The 15,239-nt window shown below is 37.8% G+C and overlaps 1 protein-coding gene across 11 annotated transcripts in view; it reads right to left on the bottom strand.

Annotated features, from left to right (window-relative positions):
* Positions 1-15,239, bottom strand: part of ephb2b (eph receptor B2b) — a 258,150-nt gene that overhangs the window by 54,256 nt on the left and 188,655 nt on the right. For all 11 annotated transcript variants that reach the window (XM_073915884.1, XM_073915888.1, XM_073915881.1 and 8 more), the window contains 2 exon segments: positions 9,223-9,378; positions 5,006-5,341 (listed from right to left, as the gene is read on the bottom strand). In XM_073915884.1, the coding sequence (XP_073771985.1) occupies positions 5,006-5,341; positions 9,223-9,378 (492 nt within the window).

Raw genomic sequence — 15,239 nt, 5'->3', positions numbered from 1 at the left:
GGGCACCAAGAAAAGTGAACCATAGCAGCTTTTTTCAGCTTTACTCACTACTGCATTCTGGGTCAATGCAGAAAACAACACCAACCTGATAGTTAGTGGGCAGCCTGGTCATAATTCATCAAGATCTGGAAAAGAACTCTCCAAGGCCAAGATCATAACACTCTCCCCATAATAGCAGTGTTTATGAATTGTTCATCCCTTAATAAGTGTGCACGAGGACAGTTTAAGCCCATGATGTATCGCACATAAGTATAACTCGGGTTTTAAAGACTGTCCAGTGTATAAACTAGTGCTCAGAGAGTTTTGCTCCCTTTGCTGTTCTTTCAGCCATTCAAACGGAGCTTCGACTGTATTGTGTGCGAGATCATGATGGACAGTGTGGAGAAGATGTTACTGGCAGCTGTGTAGAAAACTTCCTGAAAGCATGCATGAAAACAAAAAACAGGAATTTCAACTGAAACCTACCGTGTATTTCAGAGCCCAAGGCCTATTGCATGAGAAAACAAAACGGTTTCACGCTAATCACTTCTAGTTTTCTTATTTATTTGTTTCTTTAGCAGAACGTACCTCCCCTCTTGAGCAGCCAGGCTTAAAAACGTGTCTAATTAAGGCCCGCACATGGACACGGACAAAAACTTGGACACACAAACTAGTGCGAGCACAAAACGTAGAAGGGGGAAGCTCGAAGCCGCCTTTGCTAATGAGGGGTGACAAGATGTTTATGTAACCCCAAAGCCCTCCAATCCAGACGAAATTAAAGGCCCGGACAGCCTGACCCAGGCCCCTCAGTCCTAGTGGCCTGTCCCAGGGGGCCTGGGCTGCTAACAGGGAGCCGGAGTGAGTACTTTCACAGCTCCCCCTGATGGAGGTCCGGGGCTGCTAATCCAAAGTGACAGGCGGAGCGGGGGTAGAACGTCCCAACAGTGGGGAGGAACCCCAAAACCAAGAAAGTACGGGTTAGAGCAGGGCAATGCAGAGTGAAAACATATGGAGAACAATCTTTCTATAAAAACGTATATAAAAGCAATAGCAATTCATTATGTGAGAGGTATTAAAGGAGCCATATCATGGAAAATTGGATTTTCCGTGGTCTTTTTAAACAGAATCATTTTATGTACTATCACTTACTTTAACATTTCAAAAAAGCTTCACACGACCCATTTATTGAATCATAATTACTGCATTTTTTAAAAACTACTCTAGCATTATTGTAAACTTACTATTTTCACATTTGAATGCATCAAAGCCCACATTTACATATTAACCCTATCTATCCTAGAGAAAAGCTCTATGGTCCATTATTCAGGGGTAAAAAGAAAGAAACCCGAGCAGTGATATACTCTCAGAATCCAAACATAATCTGAACTGCTGAAAGCGATGTTTAGATGAATATGTATACATGTGCTATGAGTGTTTTCCTATCTGGAATATTCCACTGGTTTATCTCACAAGGCTCATGTGTTGCATATATTATTTATTTGCAATCATTTCTCATATATACTACTGACAGTAACTGTGATTTAGGTTTTAACCAGTTTTATACAGAAGATCAATAACTAACTATGAGCAAAAGTGCATTTTTTATTCCAGGATCTGAGATAAGATATTACTATCAGAACTATTCTGGGTCAATTTAAAACACATATAAAACTTTTATTTTAAGTGCTAAAAATGAAAAGATATAATAAATGATACTCAAGTTCTGAGTTGCCTGTTCTATGAAGCAATAAAACATCAATCCAAATGGAGTACTTTACTGTAAAGACGACCAAATTGCAAAACATAACCACCCATATTTACACATCAGTGACTAATTGGAGTTTAGAAATCTGGCTCACCCATTTTGCAAGCACCAAAGTACACCACCTAAATCTGCTTCTCACATCATATGCAAGACAAATAGTTCTTTAAATCACTTTATAACAGTCCTTAGTTTTATCTCAGAAAGTGAAAATGAAAATGAACCCCAAAAAAAAAAGCTGTTTCGATATTAAGAAAAGGTTTATATACACTGACCGGCCACTTTATAAGGTACAACTGCTTGTTAATGAAAATTTCAAATCAGCCAATCACATGGCAGCAACTCAGTTTATTTAGGCATGTAGACAATCTGCTGTAGATGAAACCAAGCATCAGAATGGGGAAAAAAGGTTATTTAAGTGACTTTGAATGTGGCTTGGTTCTTGAAAAAATTTAAGAAACTGCTGATCTACTGGAATTTTCTCACATAACCACCTCTAGGGTTTACAGAGAATGATCAGAAAAAGAAAATATCCAGTGAGTGGAAGTTCTGTGGGCGCAAATGCCTTGTTGATGCCAGAGGTCAGTGGAGAATGGACTGGTTCGAGCTGATAGACCTTAAGATCAACCTTAAGACAGATTAAGATCAACCTTAAGACAGATGAGCTACAGCAGCAGAAGACTACACCGGGTGCCACTCCTGTCAGCTTAGACAGGCTGTGACATTCGGATGATATTTTCTTGGCACACTTTGGGCCCATTAGTACAAATCGAGCATCGTGTCAATGCCACGGCCTACATGAGTATTGTTGCTGACCATGTCAATCTCTTTATGACCACAGTGTACCCATCTTCTGATGGCTACTTCAGGCAGGAGAACACTATATCAAAGCGCAAATAATCTCAGACTGGTTTCTTGAACGTGACAATGAGTTCACTATACTCAAATGGCCTCCACAATCACCAGATCTCAATCCAATAGAGCACCTTTGGGATGTGGTGGAGCGGGTATTTCACATCATGAATGTTCAGCCGACAAATCTGAAGCAACTGCATGATGCCAATATATACCAAAATCTTTGAGGAATATTTCTTGTACCTTCTTAAATCTATGCCACGAAGAATTAAGGCAGTTCTGAAGGCAAAAAGGGTAAAACCCGGTACAAGTAAGGTACACTGTCTGGACCTAATAAAGTGGCCGGCGAGTGCAAATGTACATATTGTATTTAAAAAATTAAATGACAAATAACTAAATATTTAACAAAGACCTATGCTTTAATTGCAGTCCTAGTATGCTTTCATGAGCAGTAATGCAGCATAAATGCAAGGATTGGGGACTAAATATCGGCAGTTCTCCAAGGAGAATAAGTGGACTTATAAAGCTTTGGGGGAAAAAAATGTTGGCTTTCTTTTCAAAGATGCTGTTCAGCTGAGTCAGATGAAGTGAATCTAACAATCCTTCTGTTTTCAACCGATCAGTCATTTCTCATTGAAAGAAACATTGAAAGCCTCATCATTCAGCTCCCGTGGCAGTTTCACATACGTTCACAAGTCCCCTAAATGTCTCAAGTGCACTTAGTGTAACTGTTGAGAGACTGAATGTAAAGAGTTGAAGTCTTTACAGGATCCCCCTTTCAGTTTATGAGAACGAGTCTGAATCCGCCCATCGCCGCTTCTAAGACCTGCTGTGCACATGGATGTTTTTCAACTCCAGTTTCAGTGCCAATATTTAACTCATTGTCTCGCATTTCTATGCTAACTGGATTTCCACAGCTGACTGTTTGAATGCAGGAATAGTTTGAGAGTGTATTTTGTAGTTGGAGCTGTAAACACACCCAGGATGCAAAAGATACATCTCTCCCAGCATGTTTTGTTTTTTGCACAAGAGAACAGCTAAAAGCTCTTATGAGGTATGCAAATGTTGGAGAACTGTTGAAGGTTGCAGTTAGCGATGTGTCACAGCCAATTAACGTAGCTTTACTGGGCAAAAGCAGGATGGGTTTGATGATCTGTCTGTAAGCAGCAGGAATGAGGAACGTAAAATAATGGCTGTCTCTGTTTGAGCCCCTAAGAGCTCCGAGTACTGATCTGGCACGATCAACCACACATTTCATACAGACACTTAAAGTACAAATCAATGCTGCAGCCCTTCTGAAATAATTGGAACACAGTAATCTAAACCACAATGGCATGAGTGGAAAAAAAAAAAATGGCAGCGTCTGATTGTACTGTGTCTCCCAGCCACGCTGGTTGCTTCAGGAGGAGGAAAAAAGGTTTGTCTAATCAGTAGCAAAGAAGCTGTTTTTCATTAAAAGTCATCATTGGCTGGAAAGATCCTAGGCTCCGGATAATCTGTCCCACTATGGTTTGGGTCCAATTCAACATGCATCACGTTGACTTTCTGGGAATTATGTCTAATCTCACGGTGACATGATGGGATGTGAGCCAGAGAGTGTAATCAGGATGTAATCTGGAGGTAACAAAGCGAGTTTATTTGGAGCTTTGTTTGACTCTGTATTATGCATAGTGAGTTTAGATCTGCTGACCGTCAAATGATGGAGTGCAGATAAACAGTGAAAACATAAAGGTTAATATGCGGTAGAGATGACATTTTCTAAATAACCAGTCTGTGGTTAATATGATCAACTATAATCATTCTTAGCGAAGGCTTAAATATTATTGGTCTGGTTTCAGAATCTTACAACGGAAAAGACATGAAAATAAATGCAATTACAGATGCTATGTAATTAAAAAATAAATAAAAAATGCAAGTCTGAATCCTGAGTTAATAAAAAATAATAAAGGGCTAAAATAAATAAATAATAAAATAAATAAAATAAAATACAAAACAAAATTAAATATATTTCAATAAAATAAAATAAAAATAAAAGAGAATAAAAAGTATTCTAACTACAATAAATAAATAATTTAAAATATATAAAATTAAATACAAAATTAAAATTAATTAAATAAAAGTAAATAAAAAATCTTCTAAGTAAAATAGATAAATATTAATAAAAAAATATAAAATTAAATTAAAAAATAGAAAATTAAATTAAATTCTTCTAACTAAAATAAAATAAATAATAAAATAAAAAATACATCAAATTAAATATAAAAAATAATAATAATAATAATTCAAGCGAAAATGAAATACATAAATAAAAAAATTAATTATATAAAATAAATTAAATTAAATTCTTTAAACTGTACCAAATCATCCAGCTGGTAGCCCCCAAAAAATAAAATGAAGGTCTGGACTTACCAGCCTGGTTAGTAGTGATGTTGACTGACGTATACTGAGGTGAATAGGGACTCTGGTCTGACACTCCATTCACAGCCTGGATTTCAAAGGTGTACTGGGTGTGGGCTAGCAGGTCACTTATAAAGACCCGGCTCTCTGTGAGCCCTAGCTGTCTAGGAATGAACTGCACGTTGTCTCCACAGCGCGTGCAGCCTCCTCTGCCTCCTCCACAGCTCTTGCAGATGATGTTGTAGACCACGTCATCACGACCACCAGTCTCTCGTGGAGGATTCCACTCCAGCATCAGAGATGTCTCGTTCACACTGGAGATGACATTTTGAGGGGCTGACGGCACAGCTGGAAAGACAAAGGGAAAAATAAGATTATTATAAAAATAAATACAATTCTGAATTTAAAGTTCCGGTATGTCACTTTTCGGTTCTAAATCAACACAATGTATAAAGTGAGCACATCATTAATCAACTGCACAAACTTTTTAATCCTTTTACCTAATCTTGAATCACAATGGTGACCCTATAAGTATTTATGTCTGTATATAGTTTTATAGATTTATAATAATTATTTGAAGACTACCTCTTGGTACCATCTGAAATTTCCATAGAAAATGAGCATTATTCTCAGCCTCCTTTGTTTATGTTGAGTTCTTTCACTTTGAAGACCATGGAAAGAACGTATTCTTTGCCATAAAAATTAAATTGCTGAATCTACACACAGCAGCCTGATGAAAATGCTATTTATAGAAGAAGATTTCAGAGAGCATTTAGAGGTTTTTGCATATGAACTTTTAATTTATTTTTTATTAAGTTGTAGTTCATTAAAATAGAAGGCAAAAGCATTTAGCATGATTAGCAAAAATAAATAAATAAAATAATAAATAAAATAATGCTAAAAATAAATAAAACCAAACCAAAACAAAACAAACAAAAACAAAAAACTAAAAAAATATAATTAAAAACTATAATAATAAAAATAAAATGTAATAATAAATTAATAAAAAAAATAAAATAAATAAAACAAAAACAAACCAAACCAAAAAAAGTCAAAACAAAACAAAACATAACTTAAAGAAAATACTAAAATAACTTAACTAAACTAACAAAAAATAAAAATATTGATAAAACTAAATATAATAACAAAACACAAAACAAAAAACTAAAATAAACTAAACCAATAAGATAAAATTAAAAAAATATTAATAACATTAAATAAAAATAATAAAAATAAATAAATAAACCAAAACCAAAACAAAAGAAAAAAAACAAAACAAAAGAAAACAAAACAAAACAAAAAACACACAACAAAAACTAACCCTAAACTAAATAAAATCAGAACTCAGATTTTAATTTCAGAGGGTTGAACTAAATAATTCAATGAAACTCTCTTTATGATGTCTGATTTGATATTTGATATTTTTATCATGCAAATTAAAATCCTGATAACATCACCGAAATCACAAGCGTATTTAAATCCAGTGAAACGGTTTCCTCCGCACTGTCCTTGAGTGTTTGTAAACATCATTTGTGTTTGCTCATGCACACGCACAGTGCGTCTGAAGAAGAGTAAGAGCGCACCAAACAAACGCACCTCCGAGATCTGTTCTGACTGACAGCCCGACCAAAGCCAACAATACCCAATGTTTATCTTCAGCCGGCATGTGCTCCCAATTACTGCTGGTGCTCCTCTGGGGGCAAGTGAGGTAATCAAGAAACAACCCACTGCCTTTTGCCCTTTTAAAAAAGCCTCTTAAAATAAGAAAGCCTCCAATTGATTACTTATTTACAATTGTGAGCCATTAAGCAGCATCTCTGTCTTGAAGCTACAGCTCTGTCGCACGCAAAACTGTTCCTAAACGTCCCATTCCCAGGTTAGTGGGCGGTAAAGGCTGCCGTTTCCTCTCTTTAATCAAGCCAAGGCCCACTGAGCTTCAAGTCTGCGACACGATGCTGCTCTCTTATTCACAACAGCTGCTCTCCTCCCAGGGCCAGGCTTTTGCAAATGGCTTTTGTAAAAAAAAAGTTTTAAAAAAAACCTGTCTCGTTTCTTTCTCCTTCTTCTCTGCCCCCAACTCGCCTCTTTCAAAAAGAGACAAAAACATGCCGCTCACAACTGCATAAGAAGCTGTCAGCCTCTATTTCTCCAACTCCATGGCCTCATCTGTTTCAATAATAGGGCCTCGTTGTCTGTCTGATCTCAAGTCAGTGGGAGTGCAGAGTAAAAGCTGCTGTTTGTTTGTGGTGGACGTGAGGTGTGCTGTTGGTTATACTGTCGGGATTATGAATATGAAAATTAGCTAGAGGTCTGGAAACAATCAAACTTTCTGAACTTAATCTCGCATGTTTTCAAGCTCAAATAAATTCACAAAAAGTGATTTTACATAGATATTTAATAGAAGCAAAGAGTGTTTTAAAATGTAACCAAATGATTATTGTTGGATATAAGCCTAACCATATTTTATTTATTTATTTATTTATTTATTTATTTATTTATTTATTTATTTATTTATTTATTTATATAAACTATTGTTACACTAATAACATATTGGTGGTTGTTTTCTGTAAATCATGGTAAAATGTAGTTATTGTTTGGTTAGAAAAATACACATTTTAGTTTATGTAAAATCAAGCTGTATTCTTTAAATTCATTGATTCACTAATTATCCTTCGGCTTAGGGTGTACTCACACTAGGCACGGTTGTCTTAAACAATACCCAGGCGCAATTGTCCCTCCTCCCCACTCCCCCTCTGCCTGCACTAACACTGTATTTTTTTTCTTTCTGAGCCCCAAGCACGCTTATGTCATCAATGATGAGACTATTCAGTTTGCGCTCTCGCTACGTACAATGGAGATTGCTTTATTTAGATTTTTTATTATTTTAAGTCGTTGGATATGCAGTGACGCACAGTCAAATATTTTGCTGAACAGATCCACCACTTTTGATGCTCATAAATGTTTATGAAAGTTATTGTTCTGCATGTATAAAGAGGTTTGCTGAAGGGGGCAGCTTTCAGGGGTTGTGTTTAATGAACAATGACAGTTTGTGTTCATTGAAAAGTAAAAATTATTAAAAAATCCATAAAAAAACAGTCGCTTAAAGGTGACGATGCATCTGAGCCCAACTGATCCGTGCTCTGGCACACCTCTTCCAACCAGGCCAGGGCTGGAAAACTGAAGCTGGGCATGATTCAGAGCACTCACGCTTGTCAAACGAACCGAGTAATAGGGGTCAAACGTGCTTGGGCACGGGTCGGATATTCTAGATTGAGTACACCCTTAGTTCCTTTTTTATCAGGGGCGGCCACAGCGGAATAAACCGCCAACTATACACAGCAGATGCCCTTTCATCTACAACCCAGTACTGGGAATCAGCCATACACTCATTCACACACACTCAAACACTACGGCCAATTTTTGGACTGTGGAGGAAACTGGAGCACCCGGAGGAAATGCACATGAACACAGGGAGAAAGAACAAGCAAACTCTACATAGAAATGCCAACTGACCTAGACAGGACTTGAACCATTGATCTTCTTGCTGTGAGGCAACAGTGCTAACCACTGAGCCACTGTGTTGTCCCTATTTTGTTTTGATTGTTTAGATTTTTAATTGCATCCATTTGAATAAAATAACTTAGCTTACACAATAACTACAATAATTTCACAGCACATTTTATATGCTAGGTATATGTTGCAGTCTATTACCAAATTGATGTTTATCTATGACATTTTATCTAAATTTTGTGAAAATCATATCAACATAGGTATTTTTTACATTAACAAAATTAGATTAACCATATTTCATCTTATTTTAAAAAAAGTTTTTTTTATTTTAGATTCACTTTAATTTAATGTAAGTTGAAATGACTTATATATATATAGATCATTTTATTTAACTTAAAAACAAATAATCTTTTCTATATTTATTTATATAAACATTTAAACAATTTTACTTATCACCACCTCGACTGTGCATTATTTTCTAACAACTCAACAGTCTAGAATTAACTAGTCAATTATTCAGCTTATACCATGGTTACGACACCTAGAGACTGTTCAGATGATGTATTTCAAGATATTTGTCAGTTTTTTGCTCTCAAACTGCTCTTACTCATCGAATGCCTTTTTATGTCTATTGTAAACTAACCCTAACTAAAATCAGTGGTGTTATGAAAATGTAATGCTTGCCGTATAAATGTATAGATAAAGCAGAGAGGACGCACTTGTGCAGGGCATCTCTAGCGGGTCAGAGTCTGTGCGGTAATATCCATTTCGGCAGACGCAGTTGGTGGCTCCATCGTTGGTTGTACGGCTGTTGATGGGACACTGCAGACATTTCTCGTCACCTTGTGCAGTCTTGAAGAAACCCGAAGGGCATGCTGAAACAGAGAGAGAAAAAAGAATGATAGACTGTAAAAGACGACAGTGAACTTTTTAATATTACATGATTGTCACGGGCCGGAGCACGCCAATGAGATGATGGGTCACTGGAGTGGAGCAGAAACACACTTTAAAGCATTTCACGCATGTAAAGAAAAGCTGTATAGTGAGGTAAACACAGCACATTCATTATATAAGCCTGAATAATTCAAACCCTGTGCTTTGACATGACACGCAATTCACTTTGTGTCATCTGCTCATGGACATTTAGTTTTTTTACAGGTCAGTCATCAAGACAAAGAAAGGCCAAATCACTTTCTATGCAAGTACAAATAAGCAGGCGAAGGAATTCGGACTCATCTTCCGTCTCCTTTTGCTGAATCTTGGACTTTTCACCTGTGACATTCTCCATCCCTGTTGGTGCTGGAATCCCTCCCAGAATTCATTGCACCTGCAATGGCCGAGTGTCAAGTGCTGTTTTGCAATCAGATCTGGACAGAATAGCTGTGTGGGAGTGTGAAATGTGTCTATTTTTGCCAGAATACACAACTAACTGTTAAAGAAGACATGTAAGATGTTTCATATATTAAAGTGTGAACAGTTGTTAACAAAACTTCTAATGAAACCTGGATTCCCAAGGTTGTCTATGAAAGCACATGGACTGGTTTTTACGTTTAGAATTTGAGACAATTTTTACTGGGAAAAGTTTAGGTGCTCTTCTGAATGCCTCATTTCTGTTGACAAATGTAACAAAAGTCGAAAGAGAAAGGAGGGGATTCATTCAAATTATAAAGATATGTACAGTACATTTAGTCTGTAGTGTCAAATCTATGTTATAATAAACCATCCTAAAAGTGTAATTTTAAATACTCTATCTATCGATATGAGACTTGTGCACTCATGTTTCATTTACTGTGTATTTTACCAAGTTTTTTTTTTTCTTTTTGTTTGTGTGTGTGTTTGTGTTTATTTTGCTATGGAGAGGAAAGTTCCATATAAAATGTTGATTCCAGCAGTTTGGACCACCATTTGATGCTTTATTATGATTGTTTAATTATAATCAAAGCATGAAGAAGAACATGCATGTGAATATACTGAGGAATTGAATCACATTCAATCTCTTATACATTAAGTGCATGACTGCAACAAACGTGCAACAAGTTTTTGGATGCAATGCACTTAATGACCATCGATATAATTAACAATAAGGGTTTTGTCTTATAACCAATGTGAAATGACATTTACAATCAATTATATATTGATAATGATATACATATACATTTATATAGGGTTTTTCCTGGTGGCCACCTCCATCAAATGTATTATCACCTCTGCCTTTTGACAAAAACTTCAGATAACATGTGATGCTCAAGCACTGCAGGTCATGTATTTAATTACATTTAGTGTTCGCATTTTAATTAAGATAATGTTTTACTTGATAAGATTACAAGAATAGCGCAATGTATTTGTTTCAAATAGCAAAAATGTCATGATTGGGATACCACCCTCCTCTTTAAATTGAGCCAGAAAAAAAATCAGCATTCATGTGTTGTTATATTGATATTATATATACATACTCATTTTCCTTCGGCTTAGTCCCTTAATTCATCAGGGGTCACCGCAGCGAAATGAACCGCCAACTTATCCAGCATATGTTTTACACAGTGGATGCCCTTCCAGCTGCAACCCAGTACTGGGAAACATCCATAAACCCACTACGGACAATTTTAGCTTATTCAATTAACCTATAGCGCATGTCTTTGGACTGTGGAGAAAACCGGAGCACCCGGAGGACACCCACAGGAACACGGAGAGAGCATGCAAACTCCACACAGAAATGCCAACTTAACTTGCCAACTTAACTTGTCAAACCAGCAACCTTCTTGCTGTGAGGCGACAGTGCTAACCACTGAGCCGCCATGTCACCCCTTATATATATATATATATATATATATATATATAGAGGTGTGAACCTATACTGGTCTCACGGTTCGGTTCGGTTACGATTATCATGCCATCGATTCGGTTCAATTTGTTATCTCGGTGCATCACGGTGCATTGACGATGCTTTCCATATAGTGTTTTATTTTAGGGGGGAGGCTATAACAAGCTGTCTGTATAAACACACAGACACACAGCAACACTGTCTCTCATTCAAACACATTCACAAACATAGACAGCATCAAACAAACAAACACACACACGCACACACACACACACACACACAAACAAACACACTTAAGCACTTGCAACAGGGAGAGCTCGCGCTGAGCGGAGCAGAAAAACAAAAAAAATAAGCACTTTTCCGACTTTCCCTTACAGAGAGCTCCTCTCAGCGCGAGCTCTGCCGGCTATAGTAAACGCAGACTGCGAGGGCTAAAACGGAGCAGTGCTCGTAATGTCGAGCGAAAAAAAGAAAGACAGCTGTGAAACATAACCAGCTTTGTCTTTCTGTAGGAAACACACTTTAGATCCTTTTAGGGTAAGCGTTTTTTGAGTTATTGTCGTCTATAACTGAATGTGTGTCAGGAAAATCGAAAACAAAACCAACTGAACCGCGCTCATTTCTGGCGCCCCACTGGATATACAGCGCCCTAAGCATTTGCCTATGGTGCCTATGCCACGGGCCGGCCCTGAGTTGGCTGAGTGTTGTAAATAACGGCGCTCACCTCCCTCGCGACAGAGCGCATAGGAGATAAATGACGTCACGACATAATAACCGGTTATGGTTATTACTGAATCGATACCGAATTGTCCGCGTCTGCATCGCGGTGCACCGAAGAAACAAGTAATTTTGACACCCCTATATATATATATATATATATATATATTGATTTTTTTTTTTCTGAGATGGAACAGATAATTGAATTGTGAAAAGCAGTCCTCTAAAGCCAAATGGAGCCAGAACTGATTGCAAAGTTGCTGTGTATTGCACGCACTTTTGAGAAATCTTTTGGTCTGTAGAGGTCAAGTTCACTCTTGAGAGAATCTCAACATGCTGGAAATGTTTCTTTCCAGATTAAATATTTTAGTATTTGCTGCTATTGCTGTTAACCAGTACGTTACTCTGTTGAGAGAAAAACAGCATATGCTGGTTAGGTCTGTTTTAAAGCATGAGTGTTGGTTTGAGCTATAGTTTAAGCCTTAAGCTCCTGCTCAGGACCAGCACATGACCAGCTTAAACCAGATCATGACCAGCAAATAACCAGCTCAGACCAGCAGTCATGATTCAAAACATACCTATCCTGCGTTTGCTGGGTTTTTTTTTTTTCAACTAGGTGCATTAAACAAGTGTAAAAAGTGAACCACCATGCCCCATGTTGAATTAATTCAAGTCAATATTCATTGAACTCATTTGATGTTCAACAGAAAGTCACTCATGCAGGTTTTAAACACTACTTTTTGTTTTTGTTTTTGAGTCAACTATCTCAGGAATGTGTATTAAGATGGTAAACAGGATACTTCCTGATTTCACGTCGACTTTATAGGTTTGTTGTTTTAATCACCAAAGCTCTCCAAGATAGCAGGAGTGTATTTTCATGTGTGCATGCTGGAATCCCCTTGAGGCCTTTCAGACACGGCCAGTTTTCATCTTGTACTTCTCTCCATACCAAACAAACAAAGTACTTCCCAAGGAGTGGGAAATCTGACAAGCACTTGGCCAGGATGAACAGTGCATTGCTGCAGAGTGTACGACTCCCAACACTAACCCTGAGAGCAAAAGAAAAAGACCACAGCCAGCGACAGCCCACATCCACACACACACACACACACATCTGGAAGGAGAGGCCGTTTCGGCTCGCCAAGTTTGTAAAACCTCCGTCACCCTGTTCCTAATAGGTGACCTTGCTTCCAGCCAAATGATTTGAACACACCTTCAATATCTGAACCGTTTTAGTGGAGCTAAAAAGCAATAAAGCGCAGACACTTCGGCCTCCATAGTCTAAGCTGGCAATCACGGCAAAGATTTGTGAAGCAGGCCGGCCAAGGAAAATGTCTGTCTACGGGTTTATTTGGAGAAAGCAACTCCAGTCAGGGTTCAGCCGTGCTCTTGAACACGCACAAATAAGCCAAACTGTACATCCGTTGAGGCGGTGAGATCACATTCTTACAGCTCAATTACAGAGGGCAGAGGTTAACTAGTGCCCAGTGGTCATTAAAGGAGGGGGGGGGGGCTGTTATTTCAGTCAAACGTTTCAGACAGAAAGGGTGCTATTCCCCATTTCCTCTCACCTGCTTGCCCCAGACCATCTCTCTCTATCCCATTTCAACACCCTGGCAAACCACAGAACCGGCACAGCATCCAGGAACACTTCAGACTGCCATACATGGACACACAAATACACGTTTTTACAATCCCTCTTTGCACTCAACACATCCGCACTCTTTTTCTTTTTCCAAAAACTCCCACGTATTTTCTCCCTCTTAAGAGTTTAAGCAAACTTAGTCTTTCCCAAATCCAGCTGACAGGTTTCTATAAGCCTCCAGCAGGAAACTGACAGCCCAGTTCCCTAGAACACAAACACACGCACACACACACACACATGCACACAAATGTGTAAAATGATGGCTAAATATCCCAGAATCCCACATGAACATGAGTATAATAAACGGTAAGAAATGGACTGGAGGAGAAAAAAAAAGCACAATGTGAAAGCGATAGAGCACCTCGGTTTAATATTAGATTTGACATGTTTTTCTTTTCAAATGATTTATGGCAAAACTAACCATGTGTAAAGTGAAATATGAGGCTCGTCTGTTCAGAGAAAGTGTCACTGGAGTCACCAAGACAAGCACAACTGCAAAGCTTCAGGATTTGGGATGAAACTCAGAAAGAAAGGTAATCAAAACAGCAATGGAAAACAGACTGGACCCAAATGGACTGAGATCAAAGAGAGAGAAAACAGGAAGAGAGGGAAGATTCTAGCAAGAAATTGCTTAAAATAATCAATCTTGCTACTATAATTTATTCAAAATGCAATAAAATGCAATTCGCAGATACAGCGTTACAGGGTTTTTCTTCTGAACTGAGGGGGTGGGGGATGGGAAGGGCACATCAAAAGAAAACCACGAGTTACGAGTTTACAAGCAGAGGAAGATGTACGTGCATGCCCAGGTTATACATCAGCAACGCTACAACACATAAGCAATGTTTCCAAATGTTTTGTTCTTTTTGTATATTTTTAATCTATTTTTATCTATTTTTTTTGTAAAGCTGACCTTTACATGTATGCAACATCCTTCATTTATTATCTTAGGTAAAGCGAGATCTCACACTTAAAGGGTAACTGTGCTTATGCGATGACAAAGTTATATAAAGCTTGAAGAAACAGAATTGGTACTCTGTATCGGCCGATCCCCATGACAAGGAATCGGTACTCAATATTGGTTGCAAAAGTCCTGATCAGAGCATCCCTAATATGTTTAGTATTGTTTTTTAAATCATTGGGTTAATATGTATAAAATAAATATCTGCGAGGCGACGCAGTGGCACAGTAGGTAGTGCTGTCACCTCACAGTAATAAGGTCATTAGTTAGAGCCTCGCTGGTTGCAGCTAGAAGGGCATTCTCTGCGTAGAACATTGCGCTGAATGAGTTGGCAGTTCATTCCGCTGTGGCGACCCCGGATTGATGAAGGGACAATGCCGAAAAGAAAATGAACGAATGAATGAATAAATATTTGCAAAATAAGTATCTGACCAATAATGATTACATGTGCTTTAATAATAAAAAGCAATAATCAGACTGAGAGCAAGAGCAAACTTGCTTACATGACAAGCAGTGCAGACATTTTAGTAGAGGTGTGAATCTTCAAACAGTACTACTTTAACATGTATGACAGGACTATTTAAGACCCCCG

The sequence above is a fragment of the Danio rerio genome, chromosome 11, assembly GCF_049306965.1.
Source record: "Danio rerio strain Tuebingen ecotype United States chromosome 11, GRCz12tu, whole genome shotgun sequence".
In the NCBI taxonomy this organism is placed as follows: Eukaryota; Metazoa; Chordata; class Actinopteri; order Cypriniformes; family Danionidae; genus Danio; species Danio rerio.
The sequence above is the reverse complement of the archived record's forward strand: the minus strand, read 5'-3'. Positions and strand labels throughout refer to the sequence as shown.